The following is a 23989-nucleotide window of genomic DNA, read 5'->3' as shown; positions in this document are numbered from 1 at the left end:
CATACTCACACACAGGCACACACACACACACACCACAGACACACAGTGCCTGAGGGAGAAAGCTGCTTCCAGGCAGAGCTGAATAGAATGGGGACAGAATCTCCTGTTCTGGTCCTGAAGAGGTCACTGTGTACTCCAGCACCATTTGTAAATGTGTTAAGGTGTGTGGGTGTGTGTGAGTGAGAGAGAGAGTGTGTGTGTGCAGGTGTTTGCTACAGGTTTGTGCGAGCACAGAGCGTTTTCTTCAGGTATTTTAATTTATCCGTGCATATATATTTTTCATGTGCCATGCATGGACCACTGTGCTTTCTGTGATGGTGTGCACCCTTGTGTATGTGTGTGCGTGTACGTGTGTATTTCTCTGCACAGGTCGGTCTTCCACTCTCCTCTCCTCCATCCTCCCCTCTTCTTTCCAGTCTGCGCTTCCTCACGGAGCTAGGTGCGTATCATTGGATCAGTAGCTGCTGCCTGCCACACTGTCCAATCGCATCTAGGGAGAGAAAGAGAGAGAAAGAGACACAGGGAAAGGCAGAGAGAGAGAGAGAGAGAGACAGAGAGAGAGAGATGGGGGAGGGAGGAGAAAGAGAGGAAGAGAGGAAGAGAGGGAGATTGATCATTTGAACGTCCTGGGCCTTGGATACCTTGGAGAAACACTTAAAATTTACACTTCCTCCAAAACGTGATCCCTCCCCCTCATTTCCACCTTTCTCGGACTAAAAGCTTTTTTTCTTGTATCTTTTTTGGGGTTATTCCCACCCAGGAGACGTGCCACCACCAGCAGGAGCAGCAGCAGTAGCGGCAGAGGAGTATCTCCCAATATCCCATCCCGGGCACGTCGGATAAGCCGCAGCAGCGAAAACACGAGGCGAATATTGCGGTGGACGGAAAGGGGAACATGGTCCGTGGAATTTCACACCTTTCATCCAGACTGGGTACGGCATATCTTACATTTTATCATTTTATGATTTTTTTCCTTCACTGCAGCGAGGATGCAGGCTGAGGTTTTACATTTGAGTGTGTGTGCGCGTGTGTGTGTGTTTTGCCGTAGTCAGCTTCAGTGCCGATAGAGATTTAGAGAGGATATTCTACCCCACAAGCAAAGCATTCCCCCCTCCGCTCGCTCTTATCTTTTCTCTCGCTCTCTTCCTCTCTCTAGATAATTTTAATAAGAATGCAGCGCTGTTTTTTTTTTTTTATCTTTTCATTCTCTATAAAAATATACAAGGGGAGGGTGGCAGGCGGGTTTGCCTTGATAAATGGAGCGTTATTCATCAGCGTGTGTGTGATCACCACTGGAATGTTAACTAGCACCTTGGACAGCAGACACCAATACAATACCAATACAAACATGATAGGAGCGATAGAATTGATCATTTTTTATAATCTAACATATTTGCTTCTTAGTGGATGTGTGTATATGTGTGTGTGTGTGTGCTTGATCACACAGAATTTGATGTTGCTTTCTCTCTGCGTGGGTGTGCATGTGTGTATGTGTTAATATTCTGCCCCAAGGCCCTCAGAGAGAGATAGCAGTGTCGGCTGGGGAGCAGCTGTGTGTATTTGTGTGTGTGTGTGTGTGTGTGTGTGTGTGTGATAGAGAGAGAGTGAGAACGAGAGAGTGTGTGAGCATGTAGAGCAAAAACCTGTGCAAGTGTGTGTCTGTTATTGGGAGACATAAAGAAGGTGTGTGTACATGCATCTGTGAGAACGATAGAGAACGGTGTGTGTGTGTATGTATCACAGGCTTCCTACCTTATGCTGCATGCAGGTCAGGAGCCCCACAGTGTATTCAGGGTTTAATTAAGCATGTGACATGACTCTCCAACTCCCCACCCTCCACCCCCCCTAACTGGGTCCTGTGATCTGTGAAACAGTGTGTAGTGAGGATGTGACATATGTCTGCAGCTCATACTGGATACACACACACACACACACACACACACACACACATACATACATACGTACTTCTTGTGTGACACAGCAGCCCTGACAGTCTAACACCAAGTTAAGCTGAGCGGACAGCATCTCATTTGCCCTATCTATCGCTCTCACATCTATTTTTAACGTGAACAGCAGCGAGGTAGCACTGTCTATTCTTCTGATGTCATGTGTATGTCTCCTGTGTGCGTGTGTGTGTGTGAGACATTTTAATTCATTTTACACTGTGATTATTCTAATGAAGACTAATTAAATCCGCCTCTCCCTTTCTTTCCATCTCTCTTCCTCTTTTTCTCTTTTCCAGAAGGCAGTTTGGGCTTGTTATGGGGGTGACCGGAAGGAGAGAGTGACAGAGGAACAGTGATGCTACTGTTTACATAACGAGAGACACACACACATACACACACACACACACACACGTGCACACACCCACGCACATACTCACATACACGCACACATGCTCAAATCGCCAGTCTAGGATCTACACACTCACTTAAACACTTCCACACATACATGCACGTATTCAAGGGACTTACTGACTGAGTCACCACACACTCAGAGGCACTGAATCACTGACACACAGACTCATAGACAGACACATACACAAGGGGAAAAGGTTTTTTGTCGGGACTGTGTGTTGTATGTGCTATGGGCCAAGCTGAGTGGCAGCTGTGTGTGAGTTCTGGATACCTCTGAAGGGTCAAGGCAGCGGTAACCTTCGTCCTCCCCCGGCCCCTCCATCCTCCCCTCCCGTCCCTCATTTCCCACCTACCCCTCAACACACCATCATGCCTGCACTGAGGACCAGGAGAATTCCCTCTCCCTCATCTCCTCTCACATCCTTGTCTTCCCCTCTTGGGTTCCTATCCTTCCTCCTCTCCCTTTGCCTCTCCCTCTTTTTCTATCCGGTGTCCTCATTGGCGCAGCAGACTGTGCCTGTCATCTCCACGGCACAGGGCCGCATCCGTGGCATCCTGACCCCACTGCCGTCAGACCTCCTGGGCCCCGTCATCCAGTACCTGGGAGTACCATATGCAAGGCCGCCAACCGGGGACCGGCGATTCCAGCCGCCTGAGCCGCCTTTACCTTGGCCAGGAATACGAAACGTGACGCAGTTTGCTCCCGTGTGCCCGCAGTCGCTGGATGAGAGGAGCATGCTGGGAGATATGATGCCGTCCTGGCTCACAGCTAACCTGGATATAGCAGCAACGTACCTTACTCACCAGAGCGAGGATTGTCTCTACCTCAATATCTACGTGCCCACTGAGGAAGGTGAGTGAACCCAGTGATGTGCACTCACTCTGACAGGGGCAGAGGTGAATAAATATGCATACATGTTTAGGTTTAAGGTTTTTTGTTTAGGTTCATTTTGGCCTAAGCTGAAAAAAGTGGCACTGGCCAACCAGAGAGGTAACCTGGGGGTGTTTTCAGGGGCATTTGGACTGTGACGAATGAATGAAACATGAAACTGTCCTGTCAGGGCTCAGACATACCCTTGTTGAATAAATAAAAGTTTTTTTTATTTTATTCAAATCTGGTACCTTCCACCTATCCCCTCCATCCTCCACCCATTGTGCACGCCGCTGGTTGAACCAGCACTTAATATGCAGACACCTGCGTCAGTCGCCAAGGGGTTTACGCCTTTACTTGTGGAGGAAAGTGGGAAGGACACAGGCTCACTCATGCATACATATTGGTTCATACACATGCATGTGACCCTAGATGCACACACGCACAATGGCAAGCATGAACAGTCCTACAGCCTCAATTTCTATCCACCCGCTGTGAATTTAAGGTAGGGTGATATGAAGCATAGGGAAGTGGAGGAGGCAGAGATTATTTCTGCTTAGGTATATATAAGTGCACAGTCTGAGATACATACAGAGAGACATGTGGACAGTTAGAGAGACGCACATGTGTTTGAGAAGAACATTTATCTAAACAACAGGCAGAATGGAGGCATAAGGAAGGTGGGTGGATCCGTGCATACACTCATGCACACATCTATCTATCCATCTGTATATCCTCTCTCATCTTCTGTGTTTCTCTTTCCCAGACATCCATGAGGAGGGGGGTCAACGGCCGGTGATGGTCTACGTCCATGGTGGCTCGTACACAGAAGGCACTGGTAACATGATGGATGGCAGTGTGCTGGCAAGCTACGGCAACGTCATTGTCATAACCCTCAACTACCGCCTAGGAGTATTGGGTAAAATCATATTTCTTCTATATCTAATATATCTAATTCATCTTCTGTATGTCAGTGTAATATAATGTAAATTGCTCAGGACTTGTGCACTTAATGGTGCTACGGGGGTATATGGTTCGTATGAATGTAGCCATTCTTCCTGTTAGCTTCATTGTTAATGTTAAAGCACACCTTTGGATTCTATAATGATTCCAATTAATTTATTCTGACTGTGGACTTATGAGTCAATTCACCATAGAGGTACATATATCGACACAGAACAATCAATTCATATGGTGATAAATACATGCTTTGTGTGCCTATAGGGCTGAATTCTGTAGTGCCATGGACAGGCTCCAAACAAGGGCAACGAGGCAGTAATCTATAGCAAAACAATTCAGGTTTAAAATGGCTGTAGGTGTGCTTCTGTAGCACTTTCCAGTCTTTGAGCAAGAACAATAGAAGTGCAATTACTGCCAAGGTGCTCTGGGGATCCTGATAATATCACTGTGATATCATGTGCCGACTGTGAAGTCATTTACTTAATGAAAGGGACTAGAAGGGCATTGAATGGATAATAATTGGAAATGTAGCATACACATTATGCTATGACAGTGGTCAGTCAACAAATCTGGGCAAAGCATCAACAATGGATAAACAGAGTTCAGACACTCAAACTCTAGTAGTGTTTGCATGTCAATAATTTTACTGGCAGAAGTTTAGATCACGCCGTTAAATACCACAACAATTTTCATATAAATCCACATTAAATGTTGCTATTTTAGTTCAGTTTTATTTCCTCTTGCTCCGGGTTGTCAGATTTATTTATTGGATGACATATATTTATTAGTAAACAGCTATAAATTATTATTATTATTATTATTATTATTATTATTATTATTATTATTATTATTATTATGAGTATTGATGCAGTGTACACTGTGTAAATGCAGTTTCTTTAAACACAGATTTTACATACTGTTGCTGCCTACTTTGAATTTTAGAGTTCATGGCTCAGGTATCTTTTTCCTCATTACCATATTAATTTGGGGATACGACCATTTTGTTTACATAAAATGAGATATTGTTTTTATGTATCATCACAACATTTCTTTTTTGTGATCAAATTTATATTATATTCACCATCTGGATTGTTTAATCCTTCAATGAGCTATAAAACGTGAAAACCATTAGCGTGTTGCTTATACCCACAGTGATTTTTCCCCCCCCCGTGAAAACATGTTCAGTATGGGTGTCCCTAGTGGAAACAAACCCCCTGAAGCCAATTTTTTCCACTACTAGCTTCAACTCAAATCTGATCCTTTTTACCTCCATGAGTCTCTGACTCATTGCTCTCTGAACGGGGAAAATCTGATTCCCTGTGGTTTTTCTAATTTTAGACAGCAATGCAAAGCTCACAGTCTGAATAAACAGAATATCTTGGAATCCTGGCATTTAAGCTTTTTGTCACTGTAATTGTAAAAACAAACCTAAACAAACAAACAAACAAAAAAACAAATCCTGAAAAGGGCCACACAAGGGTTAAAGGCATACTTTGAATGCATCATTTACTGTACTACACTGAAGGCATGAGTATTGAGTGGTATATGTGAGCACAGTATGCCTTCATATTGATTACCGTAAGTCGGAGGTATGAGATGCGAATCATTCCATTGGCTTGGTTAAATCACATGCTCACTTTAACTAATTAGTGCCCACTATTTAATAATTCATAAAATTAATTAAAATATACCAGCAGGTTAACAGCGCCAAAAATTATATAACCTACTAGCCATAATCACATAACATACTTTTTTAAATGTGGATTTACATTACAGAAGGTAAATTATATTTTATTTAAAAGAAAGAAAGAAAGAAACACAGAGAAGAAAAGAAAAGAAAGAAACACATTTGTTTTTTTATACAAATTTTTAAAGAGATTATTCCATCAAAATGATATGTTATAATGACAAAGCAAAAGCAAAGGACGAATTCTCACTGCTGCTCTTTCTCTGTAAATAATTTATTTATTGGTTTCTATATTTTTGTGCAGTTTTAGCTCATTTTATAGTTCATGTGTACACACAAAGCATGTTGATACTGTAGCAGAGTTGAATGCATGTTAAAATTGAAAAGATTCAACAACAAAAAAATATTGATTTGAGATCCATGCTGTCTTTTCTGTCTTTTAGAAGCTTTCAAGGCTTTCATTAGATATTGATTTTATAAGATGGCATAAATCTGCATCTGCTTTGTGGGTGAAACAAAACTCTATTTAATTCTGACCTTGGAGGGGTGAGGGAATAGTTGCCAGAGCTGTATTCAACATGCTGAACCAAACAAATCCTTCATGCTTCATTTTGTCTCCATCTCCATCCTCTGTGTTTGCTCCACCTCCAATATGACCATCATCATCACCGTCATCATCATCCATCATCACAAATAGTGGTGTCTTCCTCTTCCTCCTTGTCATTATAAGTTGGATGCATGAGGTGAGCCCATATATACAACATAATGTACGTTCATGCACACTGTAATTCTTGCTAATCTTACTGTAATCACCTGGTATTGGAACATGTCTCTACAGGAATGTAAAGAACATAGATAGATTTAATTATTAACTCAAATCTTACAACAGTATGCAAGTACATCTCAAAGTATATGTTGAAGGTATTCTGAATTGTTCAAATTAATGTAATATCCTTACAGTGTCCCTTTTACATGGGAAAAATTCTAACAAAATGCAGTGATGCAAGTGATGAAATGTATAATTTTAACAACCCTGCTTCTCCTGCACATTATACTCTTATGTGTTCAGGGCCAGCTTGAGGTTCAAACAAATGAGCTTCTGCAGTAATGAGATATACTGTAGAGTGAGCCATTAGGATCCTTTGTGTTTACTTAACAAAGTCAGCAGTAAAGGGAATAAGGGATAGCTGCATTCGTAACTGGGTTTATGTCTGTGTGTGTGTAGGCTGATATTTATTTACATGAATATGGATGTACCTTGTTTATTTGATTAAATTTCCAATGGACTGTAGGGGGGGCACATGATTTTTTATTAATTTTCTCTTTTAGTCTATGATAACGAGACTCATGCTTAATTGATCTTTACAGTGGTGACACCATGATCTCATGGTCAACCTGTCACCCCTTCTGTGTGCTCCAATGTGTTTTTTACATATCATAATTGTAAGATGTACATGATGTACATGCTTGATTTCATGCAAATGTTTAAACTTTAGTGATATATCTTCTGCCGTATGTATTAATAACATCAATCTCCCTGTCTGTAGGGTTTCTTAGCACTGGTGACCAGGCAGCAAAAGGGAACTATGGCCTGCTGGATCAGATCCAGGCCCTGCGCTGGGTGAAGGAGAACATCGCAGCCTTTGGAGGAGACCCAAACAGGGTCACTGTGTTTGGATCTGGGGCCGGAGCCTCCTGTGTCAGCCTCCTCACCTTGTCTCATTACTCTGAGGGTAAGGGAGAATCATGGACAAAAACCCTGCTTACCTGCTTTATTTTATTCTGCTTACTGTGGCACAGATATTAAAATACATAAATAGTATAGGCAGATGGACTGGTAGGCCTCTGTGATTGTTGGTAGGTGAGTGCTCTGAACACTTTTACATTTAGGGTTATGAAACTTTTCAAGGTCTCCAGTGAACCGATACATCATTTACTGGTATAAATGCCTGAATAAGCCGTTGAATCCTCTGAATTATACAGCATGCCCGTGACTCACATAGCTAAGAGCTGTATTATTTCATACTTTTAACCCTTACCTACTTGAACCTGGTGCTCTTATCATGACCTGTCATTCTTTTGAATAATGCATGTCTGCGATTTCAGTGTTTTCTTGCTGTGAAAGTGCTTGTTCTGCATCTGTTTATAAATGTGTTGTGTAACCCTTCAAGTGTGTAATGATATGGTTAAAGAATTCATGCATGCGTGTGGGGGTGCATGTGCATGCATATATAAATGTGTGCCTCAGCGTATATGCTTTATATATCCCTTTGCATTCACATTTGTGTGTTCATGTGTATCCCAGACCTGTTCCATAGAGCCATCATCCAGAGTGGCAGTGCTTTAGCCAGTTGGGCCGTCAACTACCAGCCCAGCAAATACGCCCGGCAGCTCGGTGAGAGGGTGGGCTGTGGCATCGACGACAGCACCCAACTGGTTGCCTGCCTCCAGGGCCGGAGTTACCGGGAACTTGTGGAGCAGAACGTAACACCAGCCAAATATCACACAGCTTTTGCCCCTGTGATTGATGGTGATGTTATACCAGATGACCCCCAGATTCTGATGGAGCAGGGAGAATTTCTGAACTACGACGTGATGCTCGGGGTTAATCAGGGTGAGGGAGTGAAGTTTGTGGAGGGCATTGTGGACTCGGAGGACGGTGTCACTGCTGAGGACTTTGACTTTGCTGTGTCAGACTTTGTGGATAGCTTATATGGATACCCAGAAGGCCGAGACACACTGAGAGAGAGCATAAGGTGAGTGAGTCTGTACATGTCTAAATATATATAAGGAGTATTTTAACATTCATAACATTCATAAAGAAAAAAATCCTCCTACCAGCACCTAAAGTTTGGTAATTAATACATTAATACATCTTGTCTGTTTAATCTGTAAAACTAATTGACTTATTAACTGTTTCTTGCCTTTTTCTGCTGTTGAGTTTACTGGAGTACAGGCAGCTGCTAGAAATAGTTGCACCTCCTTTCAAAAGATCTAAACATATAATTTTTCTTTTTGTGCCTGGGTTAAAATAACAAAAACAAGACACAACATAGTTAATTAATAAGTTTTAGAAATGCTGGTAAGCAGATATTTTGAACTACGGACAGAGGCAGCCTAACTGGTTCTCTCTACTTCCAGCCTTTATGCTGAGCTAAGGTAACTGTCTCCTGGCTGTAGCTTAATATTTACCATACAGACATAAGAATGGTATTGATTGTCTCCTCTCACTTTTGACAAGAAAGTGAATAAATGCTTTTCACAAAATTTGGAACTATTCCTTTAAAAGGATGCCCATGCATGCATTTGACTATGAGGTTTATTGATAAATATGCATACACTGTATAAAGTGTAATACATATAAATTGTAGTTTAGCAAACTCTAACGACGATTGACTTCTTGAAAGATTGGCAGAAAGACATTCTTGATCTTAATTGATTAATTGGGTAACTAATCAGCCTATTGGTTAATTTTAACTGTATTTATTCAAGGTTCATGTACACGGACTGGGCAGACCGTGACAATGCAGAGACCAGACGAAAGACCCTGGTTGCGCTATTTACAGACCACCAATGGGTGGCACCAGCAATCGCCACAGCTGATCTTCATGCTCAGTATGGGTCTCCCACCTACTTCTACTCCTTTTACCACCACTGCCAAAGTGATGCCACTCCACCCTGGGCTGACTCTGCCCACGGTGATGAGGTAAGATGTTGTACTGCATTAGTGACAGGCATGATTTTAGATATCAAGAAGAGGGGTAAAGATATGACATTTCATAAAAGGCTGGGTACTCATCTCTAAAGTAGATTGAAGTGCAAATGTTGGTGACGTATGTTTCAACGATTTTTGAAATATTCATTCAATGAATCATGAGCTCTGAGTTTACGTTGCTTCACATTGATCTGTTTAAGGGCTTAAAGTTGAGTCAAGCAGTTCTCCACAGCATAAAGTATTGGTAATGGAATTGATTTTCCTGCAAGCCTGATTTTGAACCTGCATATATGCTGCTATGATGATTAGAGTTTATGACACTAATCCTCTCTTTGGTATTTATTAAGTAGTAAACTGTTCATTTCCATGTTTTTTTCTTTGTTTAGTTGAACTCTTGATTATCTAATGTTTGATACTGAATGTGTGTATATGTGCATGTGTTTGTGGGTGGTATGTGTGTGGATGGATTTCAGTCCAGATGATCAGAGATGACTTGTCAAACTGAGTTTAGTGACCTGAGTTTAAATTCATGGCAGTTACATATGAAGCGCTTTCTGTCTTCACTGGGATGAGGTTAGAGTCTGACAGGATTCATATATGGTTAGAGTTACTGTCAAGAGAATGAATGTAATCCATTGCCTCCAACAGTAAGCTATTTTAACGTGTGTGTGTGCGTGCGTGTGCGTGGTGTGTGTGTGTGTGTGTGTGTGTGCGTGTAGGTGCCCTATGTGTTCGGCGTGCCCATGGTGGGACCCACTGATCTGTTCAACTGTAACTTCTCCAAGAATGATGTGATGCTGAGCGCAGTAGTCATGACTTACTGGACCAACTTTGCCAAGACTGGGTGAGCTATTAAGCGTACAATGCTGTGAGATGTTGATTTTATTTTCTGACTATACAATTTAAAGCAAAATCAAGAAAAAAAGACATAACAAAGAACAGCTTCAGCATGATTCAGTTCCCTTTATTTCTTCCTCCTTAGACAGAAATCTGTTTATAATTTCTGCTATTAATATCTAATCCCCACCCACATATAGAAAATGTCTCCTGATAGTGAATGAAAGCCAGGCCGTTTAATCACATTTTAGTATGTAAAAGAAAATGCACAGTTGTCAATGGAAAATCAGTCCTTTTTCATCCTTTTATCTTGGCGTCTCTGAAGAGCCAAGGTTTTGGCAACATGAAGTGTTGTTGCTGTAACTGTGGACAGCTCATTCCTGATTTTACAGGAACAAATCTCCTCCAAGCTAGAAATGAGACAACCAAGACTGAAGTCTATGGTGTCATCAAGAAAAACAGCAGGTTGCCTCTCCACTTTGCAGTGCTTGATAACTTTTCTTTATGTTTAGTTTGTTATAGCAATTGAAAGGATGCTGCTAGGTAGTGTGCATTTAGTATAAGCATTGCTGGCATAAGTGAGGCACTGACTCCAGCAAAAAGAGCAAATCTAAAATCTTTGATTCAAGCATGTAACCTGTGCCACATTAACCAGATCTAACAGCTACAGTTATGCTATCACTTGTATACATAAAGTTCTTCTCTTATATTTATATACAAACCTGTGCGTCAGTTCTTTGGTCATGCTTCAACATGCTGAAAACTGATGCCTTTCAGCTCTGGGTATCATGTCCACATATCTGACTGTTCTTTCGCAAATTCAAAAATGTGAAAAGGAGTTCTGCAAATCTGCATTTGAGTGCTCCTCCTCAACAACCATATTGCATTCAGTTTCAAGTTCAATAAAATTCAATAAATTGAATTTCAAATTCTGCTATTCAGATTCACTTTTTCAGTGCTATTATTCAAGTAAAACAATACAAATTAAAATTATGTGATTTAAATTCAGTTTTTTAATGCTCTGAGCAGTCTTTGTGACCGGAGCTCCTGCCATCTGTGCTCCAACAATGAACCATCTTTCAAAGTCACTGAGATCTTTTCCTCTCACCATCTTGATAAGTCAGAATCAACTGGGCCTGCTAAGCATTTTCATACATGCCACAGAGCACGAGTGGGCGTTAATTGCTTACTTATACCATGCACTGCACCTATGTGGAAGCATCTGCATTAGTTATGTTTCTCCACTTATTTACTTGGGTTTTCCCTTTACTTTGTTACTATGTCCTGGAAATTCTGTTCACATGCAGCTATTTTGCACTAGTATATATAATACAATTTGGAGAAAGAATGTAGGAGATGTTGTGCAGGAGACTTAGATTAAATCCATCTCTCTGTCAAGTTTTTCTGTCGTGATAAACAACATTTTAAAACCAAAAAAATAGGTTTCATTTGTGATGAAGGTTTATACTGAGAGAAGCTAAGTGTCATTACAGCTTGAGAGGAAACCAGTGAAGTTTTGCAATAACAAAAATAATGAGCTCACAGGCAAAGGATATGTTATTATAATGTCTTTTCCTCCAAAAGGTCTCTGATGTCTGACAAGAAGACAGTACTTTAGATACAATCATAAAAGCAGCGCTGCAGACTAATTTTGGCAGAGGGTGCACACACGTCTTCTGTCATGTCAGAATCTCAACAGGGCTTTTCTTCCTTGGACTTTGGCCGAGAAAGTTAAAGAACCTGTGCTCTTGAAAAAGTCCTTCAGGAAAGCCAAGGTAATGTCCTAAAAGAAGAATGAGAGGTTGGCCACTGTTTGATAAATCTTTTCTTCTCGTCTTTTCTCTTCTTTGTTCACTGGTGCAGTAAGAGAGCGTTTATTCAGTATGTTCAGTTAAAATTAAAATGATCAGCTAGAAAAGCTGTTAGATATCTGCTTTATGAAATTGAAAGTGGAATGATCTGCCAGTAGCTAAGAAAATACAGAAGGAATCCACACTAAAACTTTAAAAAACCTGACAATCCACTCTGATAAGGGCACCTTTTATCTCTTCACTCTGACATGATATACAAGATAAAAGTAATTGTTGAGGATGGACCCTCTTTCTGCAGTGCTCGAAGTGAGTAATTACCAGTAATTAATCCAATTGAGGCTCACTCCACTGAGACCTCTTCAGATTTACAGAGACATCTGCAGTCTAGACCTTGATCTAAATCACCACAGAGCCTTGCTTGTCTCACAACATATAGAATCAGGGCAGTGCTCGCACATATTTTGACTGCGGTGTGAAAAAAAAACAACCTGTCTTTAATGCAGGTGGTCGCATCAAGTTAGCAGTCCCTAGCCCATAGTCTGTATTGTCATTACCACCGCAGCGAGCTGCAAAGCAAAATCACGGAGGAGGGATGTGAAGATTTCAGTGTGCACTTCAATTATCAATGGGGAAGTTTCTCTGAAGAAAGATTTCACTCGGCTGAGAGTGCCTCAGATGGTGATGGAACTCTGCGACAGCTCAATTTAGCTGGGAGGATGTGATGCTCCCTGATGTATATTTTGTAAGCCTCTGCATGGGCGTATAAATCCTCATCTTGTGTGTGTTTGTGTGCCGATAGGTCTTTCACGCTAGCTGCCTTTTTGTGCCGCTCATAAGGTGTTGATTGACAAGTGAGCACATAGTGTGTAACTGGAAAGTCTGCGAAGATCTGCCACTGTTTCATTTACAACATTTCAGCTGCTGATACAAATAAGTCGGTAAATCGGCAAATAAATGCCTGTCCGTATGTGTCAGAGATGTAATTTTTCAGGATATGTTCACTGTACCACACACACATATTTATCTCTGATGTAGATATCTGACAATTTGTTTGCTAAAGGCAAATATGTACCAACTGCAGGAGTTTGAGCCGTGCATTATCTGGAGATGTGAGGCAAATAAAGTGGGCTAAAATCATTTATCTGCAACTAAACCGCCTTTGAGCTATGTTTACAGGAAAAAAAACAACAACTTGTTTTGCTTGGTATGGATATTTTTTGCCACTGGTTTGTCTTATGTCACTTGGGTATTGATTAGAAAGATGTGTGCCAGCGCTGGTGAAACTGGCCAAGCATGAGAGGAAACTCAGCCTGAGATGCCAGCAGAGAAAAAGTCCTCAGCCGATGTGTTAGGAGTCTCTGACACGTGAGAAGCTTAAAAGCCTGAAATATTGGTTTTTGTACTTTCACTGAATATGAGGAATCCACATGGTAGATATGTAGGTGTATTCTCTGCTTAGGCAGGCCTTTAGGTTTTGGCAGCTATATCATCATGTGAAGCTGAACTATTATTTTTGGTGGTTTGATTTAGATTTTCACATGCTGTTCTGCTAAAATCTGTTAAAATGCTTAAAGTTGACAGGTATTCCACTATTGCTGAGATAATCTTCTTTTCTCTGTATTGCTTGGTGTGTGATTACAGCTATTTGTTTGAGAACAACCGTCTCAGGGAGTATGAAAGAAATGTCTTTCCTAACACAAATTATTAATCCCTCTTTTTTGTTACCTCTAAATTATAAAAAAACAAATAACTAACAGAAAATCCATCTAAATGTGAATAAATAAGTCATTGTGTTTCACTCTTTCCAGTGATCCAAACCAGCCAGTTCCTCAAGATACCAAGTTTATCCACACAAAACCTAACCGCTTTGAAGAAGTGGCCTGGTCAAAGTACACCCCAAAAGAGCAGCTGTACCTCCACATTGGCCTCAAGCCCCGTGTCAGAGACCACTACCGTGCCACCAAAATCTCCTTCTGGCTCCAGCTGGTGCCTCACTTACATCACGTCAATGAGCTTCTCCAATCGGTGTCCTCCTTCACGCATAGTCCCTCTCCGCAGGACGACACCCCTTATTCTTATACTAAGCGCCTATCCAAAGGTTGGCCTCCCAGCAGCACGCGTCACCCTGGCTCACCAGGAGGTACCCCGCAGCCTCCAGAATCTGCATTAGGCCAAGGTGGAGGGGAAAACGGGGTCCGCGTCCCTAATGAGGACTACTCCACTGAACTCTCTGTGACGATTGCTGTGGGAGCGTCGCTGTTGTTTCTTAACATCCTTGCGTTCGCGGCTCTGCTGTACAAGAAAGACAAGAGGCGCCTGGAGCATCGTAGGCCCCGCCCACTTCCTCCCCCAAGACGAGACATCACACCCGCAGATGTGGCTGCCCACCTACAGGGGGAGGGACTGATGTCATTGCAGGTCAGTGTGGGATGGGGGTGTTTACTATAGCTGAAGCCAATGTAGATTATGTTTATTGTCTGCATGCTTCTGTAGCCACATAATTAAGTTTTTTAGTTCATATTGAAAATGGTCATGCTTATTGCTAGGAACCACATGTATTATTTCAAGTTTAAGTAACATTTAGCCAGATGAGGTCGTGTGTGACTATCTGAATGAGCTCCTTTCTTGCCAGTGGAGCAGCTGCCAGTGGAGCTGCCAGTAGAGCACTCCTGCAAAACACAGCCTGTCATCAGCAGACATTATCAGTGTGCGAATGTGTGTGTTTGTGTGTGTATCTGTGAGTGCTTTGTGGTGCATGTGCATTTGTGAGTTTTATCCAATTGCCTGAATTGCTTCCAATTGCCTTCAATTCATCCATTGACTATATGGCCTCTTTTAAAGCTCTGATAGTTGTTTTGAAATCTCACACAACTGTTAATTGGCAATTGAACTACATTCATGTATCTAAGCATCACAGCTGCTTTTGTCATTGTGTTTTATTTATCTTAAATGTCATTTCTTTTCATTTTGGTGTTTTGCACTATTTTTGTAACCCAATGGTACTGCCTGTAGTGACAAGCAAAAATCAGGTGTAGTCTTTTTTTCAGTACACATTACTGTGGTTTATGCTGGAGTTATACATGATTTTGAATAAGAAAGAACATACAAGCCCTGCAGAGGATCACCTAAAATCAGTGAGACTCAGTCAGGAGTGGCTCAGACAGTGATGATAAATAGCCAATGAAGTCTGAATATGAATTGAATTCTGTATTTGGTTTCTAGCTCTGGCCAGTCTCAGGCTAGCAGCAGATGTAGGACAAAATTCAGTTTGTGTGTGAATAAAAACAGAATGAGCCACAGTTGTTAATTCACAGATGCAAAGAGCTGTGCTATTATGATACCAATTTCAACTATATCATCCAGTCATAATAATATGGGATTTAATCAGAGCTGAAATTATCAGTTGATTAATCGACGCTTGATTAGCCCACTCAATCGACTTAATTGTCAACTACCTTGATAACAGATTAATTGTTTTAGTCATTTTTCAAGCTTAAATGCCAAAACCATTCTATCACATCAGCTCCTCACTTGTGAGGATTTGCTAATTTCTCTGTTTTATATCATTGTAAATGGAACATCTTTGGGGTTTGGATGATGGGTCGGACAAAACAAGAGTATTTTCTATAATTTTTGATTAATCAATTAATCAAGAAAATAACTGGCAGATTAATTGATAATGAAAATCATCCTTAGTTAGTCACTGCCCTGAATTCAATTATAACCTCATATCTCTATCTGCCCTCGTTGCTTTCACTCCTTGTTATCATCCCATTGCCCATCCAACCGTTCATAATTTTAGGTGAAGCAGCTAGAGTGTGATGCAGCATCAGCAGACGAGAGGAACAACACTCATCACCATCACACTCTGGACACGCTGGATGCTCTGGACGGCTTGGACACCCAAGACATCTACAGCACACTAGACACCGTGCGCCTCACCTGCCCTCCTGATTACACCCTCACCTTGCGCCGCTCACCCGATGACGTGCCCCTCATGACGTCTCTGACCCCAGGATCGCTGCCTGTGACCCCTGGGTCACACCCTGTCACCCCAGCGACACCAATGACCCCCATGACACCCGGATCGGTGGTGGGGATGAGGATGGGGCACCCTCACCAGGGGTACACACACCATAGCCCGTATAGTAACACACACTTGCCACACACACACATTTCCACACACACACACTCCACCACACGTGTATAACCGCAGCAAGATACTTGCACATACAGGGACATAATTACAACACACACTCACACTAACACACATACGCACACACACTCACTCACACACACAGACACACATAAAACAAAAGACTTAAATACCTCTACTAATTACCCTGCAGGATTGTTACAGATGGAGTGACAGAGAGACATTTTCAGTAACAGGAAGAAAAGACAGACAGCTGTGTGTTGCATGTTGGGGAACTGAAGACAGACTGGATCCCAGGAGATGCAGTTCTATGCATCATTCGCTCATAACCTGGAACTTGACGCACCAAGACATCCGTCAAATGTCTCAAAAACCTGCTTTGGATATTAAATCTTCTGCTTTTTCTACACCTGAGGAGGAAGAGGAGCCCTGTGGCAAAAAAAGGGTCAGTTATGGATCAGTTTACATCTCCTACTGTACCTGTGCTGCACGGTGAAGCAGTGCCGGGAACTGAGCAGAGCAGATTGCAGACGCAGACCTGAGCGAGGAAGAACCACACACAGACTGCTGATGTCAACTTGAACAACCTGTGAAATGTGAATGTAGCATTTTTTTTCCCATTAAAAGATCAAAGGCCCTATCTGCCAAGGATCCAAACTAAGCTGAGGAGAAAATAACAAATTTCAGCGAGAGATGGATGTAAAAACAGACAGGGAGGAAGAGGGGGATTTAAAAAAAAAAAACAACAACATTAGCTGAAGAAAAAGTTAGTCAGATGGTGGGAGAGAGATTAAGATTTCAGTGAGAAGGATTTAACAGCTGTGAGAGCGAGAAAGAGGAAGTGAGATAGATATGGAAAATGCAGGAATGGAAAGCGTGCCAAGAGACAGAAATTAGCTTCAGAAGAAGAAAGGACCTCTGAGGAGTTGCCAGACTTACTGAAGAATCACTCTAACCAGCTATGTGTTAAACTCTTGTAAATAGAATGGAAAGATACAGATGATATATTATGATTTATAGCATTTACCTGCTCTTGCATTAAAACATGACTTATTTAACCACATTATTGCTTTCATTTCAGATATTACTATATTATTGTGTAGATGTCCTGAAGCAAGGCTGGTTGTCTTTCTATCTCACCCACTGTAGTATGTACACAGTACCTTTATTTAAAGGCTATATTTGCTATGCACAGTCATTTCAACTATTCTTAACTATGTAAGCATCTAGATACTTGTTTAGTAGTTGAAGTATAGGACATTTTTCGCACCATTCTGTCTATTTGTTTGACCATCAAATGAGGAGCTAGTACTGTGTAGATAATGCAATACTGGTTTGATGATTGAGCACCAGCCAAAAACCACGACCTTTAACCCTTTGTACCTAAATCCCTCCCAGTGTTCCTTCCCCTTCTTGTTCCTAAAATTAATCTTAAAGGCCTTACCCTTAATGCCTAATAAACCCAACCTTAATTAATGTCCCCACAGACAGAAAGGTGGTGATGATTCAGGGGGTCTCAAGTCAGAGCGTGTCCCAAAAAGTCAAGGATGCTTTATCGCATTTGTCTGACCTTCACACCTTATCAGGGGCCCTAGTATTTCTAAAGGAGCCCCTGCTTGAACTACCTAATGTTGACTGAAAGAGATTGGCCAGGCTGTACTTAATCTATTATGCCACTTACTTTCTCTAAAACTAAGAATTGTTGTAGCTTAATATCTCTACTCAGTGTCACCCATAGTCTATAGAAAAATGTGGATCTGTCAATCACGTTTTAAAGCTCAGAGTTTGGTTTACTACCAGCTACCATGTTGTCAGTTGTTTGGAGCCAAATTTGGAGCTGAGGAGTGTGATAGTGTGAGAGACTTGACACTGAAGGCAAACACACCTCTAAACGCCTGCTTTTTAAGCTTTAACATCCTTTTAATGGAGCGTTACTTTTCCCAAATTTCTACTAAGACAAACTTCAAAAGATGTGAAATCGATTATTGAAACAGCAAACCAACATCTTGTGGAAATAATGAAGTTGGAGGTTTTCCTGCTGACTTCAATACAGTGAGCACTTGAGGGCTATGGTGGTTACTGCTTTGTGTGACAATAAAGACATACCCAGTTCAAAACAACTTATAGTGACAAGTCTTGTAGAAGAGATATGGTGCTTTTATGTCATCCACTAGAAGTGACAAATGATAAAACTCTATATGGTTGCTACTGTGAAGCTAACAATCTTGCCTATGTACCTGACCAACCCCAAACTCCCATACCTTGATCCAAACTAGTCATTCAACCAAAGGCCCTAACTCTAATATTGTAACTTTCATATTTTATCCTCTTGTCTTGTTCCTTACCCTAACCCGTGTCCCATCTAAACCCATCCCTCCCCCCTCCCAGCCTCATCTGTGCGACTACATGCAGCTTTGTCACAGTGAGGCCTATTTAACCTCCTCTCATTCTAAGTAACTTCTTCATGAGAGATTTTAGTTAATTGTCAACAGAATACATGAAAAATGAAAGCTGAATATTTGTGGATGGCAAGCAAAGAACTTTTACAAAATGATATAAAAGCAACATTTAATGGATGTTTGATTGACTGAATATTTTTTTCATATGGGTTTATTGACTCAGCGGATTGCTGGATTGTGTCAAACATAAAACATTTCTGCTGCATTTTTGAAAAATAAAAATATCAGTATTTTACAATTTATGAGCATTTTAAATGTCTTGTATGTCTTAATTCTGAAAATTTATGTCAGAATTTTTGAGGGAATTCAGGAGGCCTTTCCAATCATCCTCTGTTTTTACTATCTTAAGAGATTATTCACCACAGAATTTGCACATAATGCACAGTACACATGAAATTAGCATCATCTCCAGCAGAGATATAGATGAGATTGGTACCACTGTCATGTCTAAATATAAATCTAGAGCTAGCAAGCGACTAGCTTAGCATAAAGACTGGAGGCAGGCGGAATCAGCTTTTCTTGCAAATTCTTGGGTCACATATTTTTGTTTCCTCTGGCTCAAAATACGTTTGGTTCCTCAGCCCACATGACTTGCGGTTGCTACTTCCTAATAAACAAAAATATCAAACTAATCCTTTAAGTTTTACAAAACCCATGTAGAAAGAATTTTATATGGATTATCTTTTAGCTTTGCTCTATACTGCATATGTTGTACAATTACTGAAGTCACTGCTGCAGCAAAATAGGGAGACATTACTGTAAATCATCATGGACTAGCAGCCCCTGCCAGCTGGCCAAGGAGACCCTGTGAGATGTGAAAGAACCAAATCCGTGGCTGACTTCCAGACCAGATTGATGTCTCCTACATTGTGTCCCCGGTCTAATCCCATTAACTAGATATAACTGCAGTTAATTTGATTTATGGGAGACAACACATTAGAAAGCATGAGTTCAAGTCATGACCAGGTGTTTTTTTTTTTTTTTTTTTTTGACGTCAACATGTGCTCAGAGGGCCCTGAGAATCCAGCAGAAATAGCTCAGAACTGAAAAATCACCATAACAAAGCCACTGCATGGTGGGCTACTTTTTGGACACAGAAATGCTTTTTCTTGAATGGGAGAAACTTGACTGAGTTTATTTCATCTGGATGTTTGAAACACATGCAGCCCAGAAATGACGTGTATAAATGTGTGCAGATGATGGGTGGGGTGGGAACACTTTCACAGATACCTGACTGATACTTAGAAACTGAATCTGAAGCATCTGGAGACTATTTCAAGATAATATTTGGCTGATTGTAGCTGGCTTTAGGAGGTACCTTTTGTATTTATTGAGCAATAGCTAATTTAATACCTGTCATAGCTATAAATTACTCACTGAAGTGTTTTTCTCCATTAGTAGTTTTATCTAAATGCTTACTGATGCTTCAGTGGAAAGTTCACAGTCCTATGCGTGTTATTCTGTAAACACAGTCAGTGAAACCATAATAATTTGACAATTGTGATTATTTGCCTGTACTGTGGTGTGTGTCACTTAGGGGAGTTGGAATTTGCTTGAAGGAGAGCTGGGAGTCACATTATGAATGAGATAGTTTACCCACTTGATTTAACCATGGTGGTCATGGATGCAGCAAATTTCTCTTTTATTTCAGTAAAAATCAAAAATGTAAAGGAAAAGACTGAAGCTGTAACAATTGATTAGCTGTCATTTAATTGACATTTTAACATCTGCTGTTTTTAGCTTCTTACATATGAGGATTTAATACTTTTCTTCGCATATAATGGTAAACTGGATATTTTTGGGTTCTGTCAAACAAGACAACATTATTGTCAGCTTGGTCTGAAATTTTAACAAGTATTCTGCACTCTTATTTTCTGTCAAGACAAAATGATTCACTGATTAATTGAGGGCAGATTAATCAGTAATGAAAATAACTGTCAGTTACAGCCTTAGAGAAGTCAGAGTATCATCAAAATCATAAACCATCCTCTTGGGACTATGAATGCAAAATTTCGTGGCAATCCATCACTCTCTATATATGATATAATTGCAATATAGAATATAATCGAATGCTTCTAAAATATTTTTGCAAATCAAGCTGATCAAGCTAGTGACTCGAGCAAATCATCCCTGCTTGTGTTATATCCCCACAGCCTGAGAGATTGTGACAGTCACCTCTTCCTGCTTTTTTTTTCCTTCTGGCGGAATTGAGGGAATAAGGAGGAAGGGGAGGGTGGGAGGAGGATTAAGCTAAAAAAAAAAGTACTTGAGCAAGGAAATATTAAAAGAGGAGTAGAAGTGGAGGATGCAAGATGAATGATAATGGGACGTGGGGAGGGAGAGTGACTGAGATAATGTAAAGGAGAGAGCATAAAGGATGCATAGAAGGAGGAGAGGAGGGGAGGGTGACAGATAAGGGGAACTCATTAAGGAATGGAACACAGCCTGCCTGGTTGTTTATTGGCTGGCAGGCTCATTGTACTTAATCACTCCTGCCAAGATGCTCACACACACACACACACACATACAATAATGCTCACATTTGCACATGGCCTTCTGCACACACACTCACATTTTTGCATGTCTGCCGATACCGATACATAAACACACGTGTTTGTGCACGCCTGCCTCATACTAACTACACTATACCCTAGAACACACACACACACACACACACACACACACACACACACACACACACTTTACTGCATTCCTCATAGCAACTTGAGTCACTGAATCATTTCCTCTGCAGCCTTCATCACTCTTTTTCTCTCTTACTATTACACTATCCTCCTCTTATCTCTTCATGGTTCCTTTCACCTCCCTCTCATCCTCCCCTGTTTTTTCTAGTTTATTTGCTTTACACGCCTTGTTGTCTTTCGTTCCCTGACACCTCCTGTTGGCTTTCTTCCCATCACAATTTCACCTCAATTCCTTCAGTACCCCCACCCCCTTCCTCTCCTCTGTGTGGATGAGTTCCCTCTTATCTAACAACCTTGAGGTGATCTTCAAAGCGTCATTGCAGCCAAGCATGTGAGGTCACAGTGTCTTCAGTCTCTCTTCTCGTCTGCCTGCGCCTCTCTCTTCCCTCCTCTCCTCTCCGCTGCACTTCACCGCTCTTATTTTTTTGGCTGTCCTCCCCCTCCTCCACTCTCTCTCTCCCTCTCTTCATCCTTCTCTTTTTTCATCTCACACTCCATTTCTCTCCTCCTCTGCTACCATCTATCTCGACCTCATCTGGTCTCATCTCCTCTCGTCTGATCTTCACTCCATCTCTGCTTTGTGCCTCCCCTTCTCCTTGTCTTCCTCCTTCACCCTCATATTTCTCCTTCCCTCTCTTCTTCCCAATTTTCCTCTCAATTTCTCCCCCTCCCTCCCCCTTGTCCTCCAACTGCTGTCTCCCCCTCCTCTTCTAGCCCAACTCATTTACCCCCCCCCGCCCTCTTTTCATTACTGTTTACTCCACTCTCCCCTCATCTAAAAAGCTGTGAAAAGAGGTGATACAAGGCTCTTTCGATTTGTGTGTGCGTATACATACTTTTTTTGGCACGTGTCTGGTTTCTGAGTGTGGGTGTGTTGCTGTGGGGGTGCTACATGCCTAACTGTTTTTCAAGCAGCCGAGAGCCCCGCAGTGTTTTTGCTCTCTAATTAATTAAGCGTGGAATGCATTAGTCTGTCTATTGCTGTCTTACTTGTTTTTTGTGTGTTGACCATCTGTCTATCGCTTACCTCTCTACTGCCATTATGGATCAGTTTACCTACCTGTTTATACATCTACTCCATCTGTCTGTGACTGTCTCCCTGACTGTTGTCTCACCTGTCTTACGCTCCCCTTTTCTTTCTGTCCGTCTGCATCTCTCTGATTGTGCACTCCGTCAGACTCCTCTCTGTGGGAGAATTGCTACATAATTCAGTCTTCTCTGATGCCCACCGCTTTTCATAAAGGAGCGTAAACAACAGCAGTAACTCACTTGGTCCAGCTGAGGTCAGCATTGTTCCTAAGAAAATGAAAAGCAGGACAGAATGCCTTGAGGAGAGGGTTCAAGGCAAAGTTTCACTTTTTAAAAACCCTAATGTGCTGTTTGTGTTTATTTTGGAGCATGTTAATTACGGGATCACGAGGGCACTGGTCCAAAGAGGACAGGGAAAATAATAGTACTACACTATGCATTTTGGGCCTGTTGTATGTTTTAGTGAGCCACAACCTCCCCTGCTTTGAGTGCCACCTGCCTCCACTGGTACATACAGGAGCAATCTTTGCTGCGTAGCAGAAGATGAATATTTTGTGAAGCTGTCACATCTGCTGATAAAGACATGAGCGGACAAGAATGTATGCTGCTACTAATCATATTCATTTATTTCTATAGCCTTGACAATTATAGCAGGGGAAAGGAACATATGTAGACATACTGACATGTAACATCAGGCTATATAAACTTGTCAGATAAAGAGAAGTTGTACTTTCCTTTGGCCTATCCTCATTCTTTCTTTTCCCAGCAAGGGAGGGCATGTCTACCATTCCCAGGCTGTCCTGCTGCTAGACAGGACTGTGTGTGTGTGTGTGTGTGTGTGTGTGTGTGTGTGTGTGTGTGTGTGTGTGCGTGTGTGTGTGTGTATATTTGTGTGGGTGTGTACCATTCGCTTGGACCATCCCTGTCTGATCTGTGTGCACTGCCCTCAAGAAGCGAGGGAGAGATAGATGAAAATAGAGAGAATGTGTGTGTGTTATTGTTGGCCTGTGCTATTGCTCAGACAGGAAGGAAGTTTGGCTTTTCAGCACTGACTTTCCTCGCTCTCTTACCAAACACACACATGCAATACATGCACAATCACACTCGGACACATGTAAATGGCCCATTACCACGGTGTGAACTGCCTGTGAATCTTTGAGGATCAAATCTGATCATCTCACACCCTGCAGCCTCACTGGTTGTTCCTTTTGCAGGCAGAAAGTCATTTCTATTTACCTTCAAATTCCTTCTGAGTTCTCATGTTGCTACTTTATGCCACAGTGTTGCCCCAGAATTGGATTAGAAAACCAGCCTAATTGATATTTCAGTGTGACCTCCTGAGTCATGCTGAAGCCCACTGTGCTGTAAGTTTGTCTGGCGGCTTGTGTTTGTTTAAGAATGCAGG

At 41.5% G+C, this 23989-nt stretch overlaps 1 protein-coding gene across 1 annotated transcript; it reads left to right on the top strand.

Moving 5' to 3' along the window:
- Positions 1-438: 438 nt before the first annotated feature.
- LOC108880472 (neuroligin-4, X-linked) lies at positions 439-19095 on the top strand. Its single transcript, XM_051070595.1, has 9 exons — positions 439-932; positions 2243-3210; positions 3995-4147; positions 7423-7608; positions 8181-8631; positions 9368-9581; positions 10310-10434; positions 14047-14656; positions 16041-19095. The coding sequence occupies exons 2-9, from the start codon at positions 2727-2729 to the stop codon at positions 16446-16448; spliced, it is 2631 nt and encodes an 876-aa protein (XP_050926552.1). The 5' UTR covers positions 439-932; positions 2243-2726; the 3' UTR covers positions 16449-19095.
- The last annotated feature ends 4894 nt before the right edge of the window (positions 19096-23989 follow it).

Source organism: Lates calcarifer, linkage group LG1, assembly GCF_001640805.2.
Source record: "Lates calcarifer isolate ASB-BC8 linkage group LG1, TLL_Latcal_v3, whole genome shotgun sequence".
Taxonomy (NCBI): Eukaryota; Metazoa; Chordata; class Actinopteri; family Centropomidae; genus Lates; species Lates calcarifer.
This window is presented reverse-complemented; position numbering and strand designations above follow the sequence as displayed.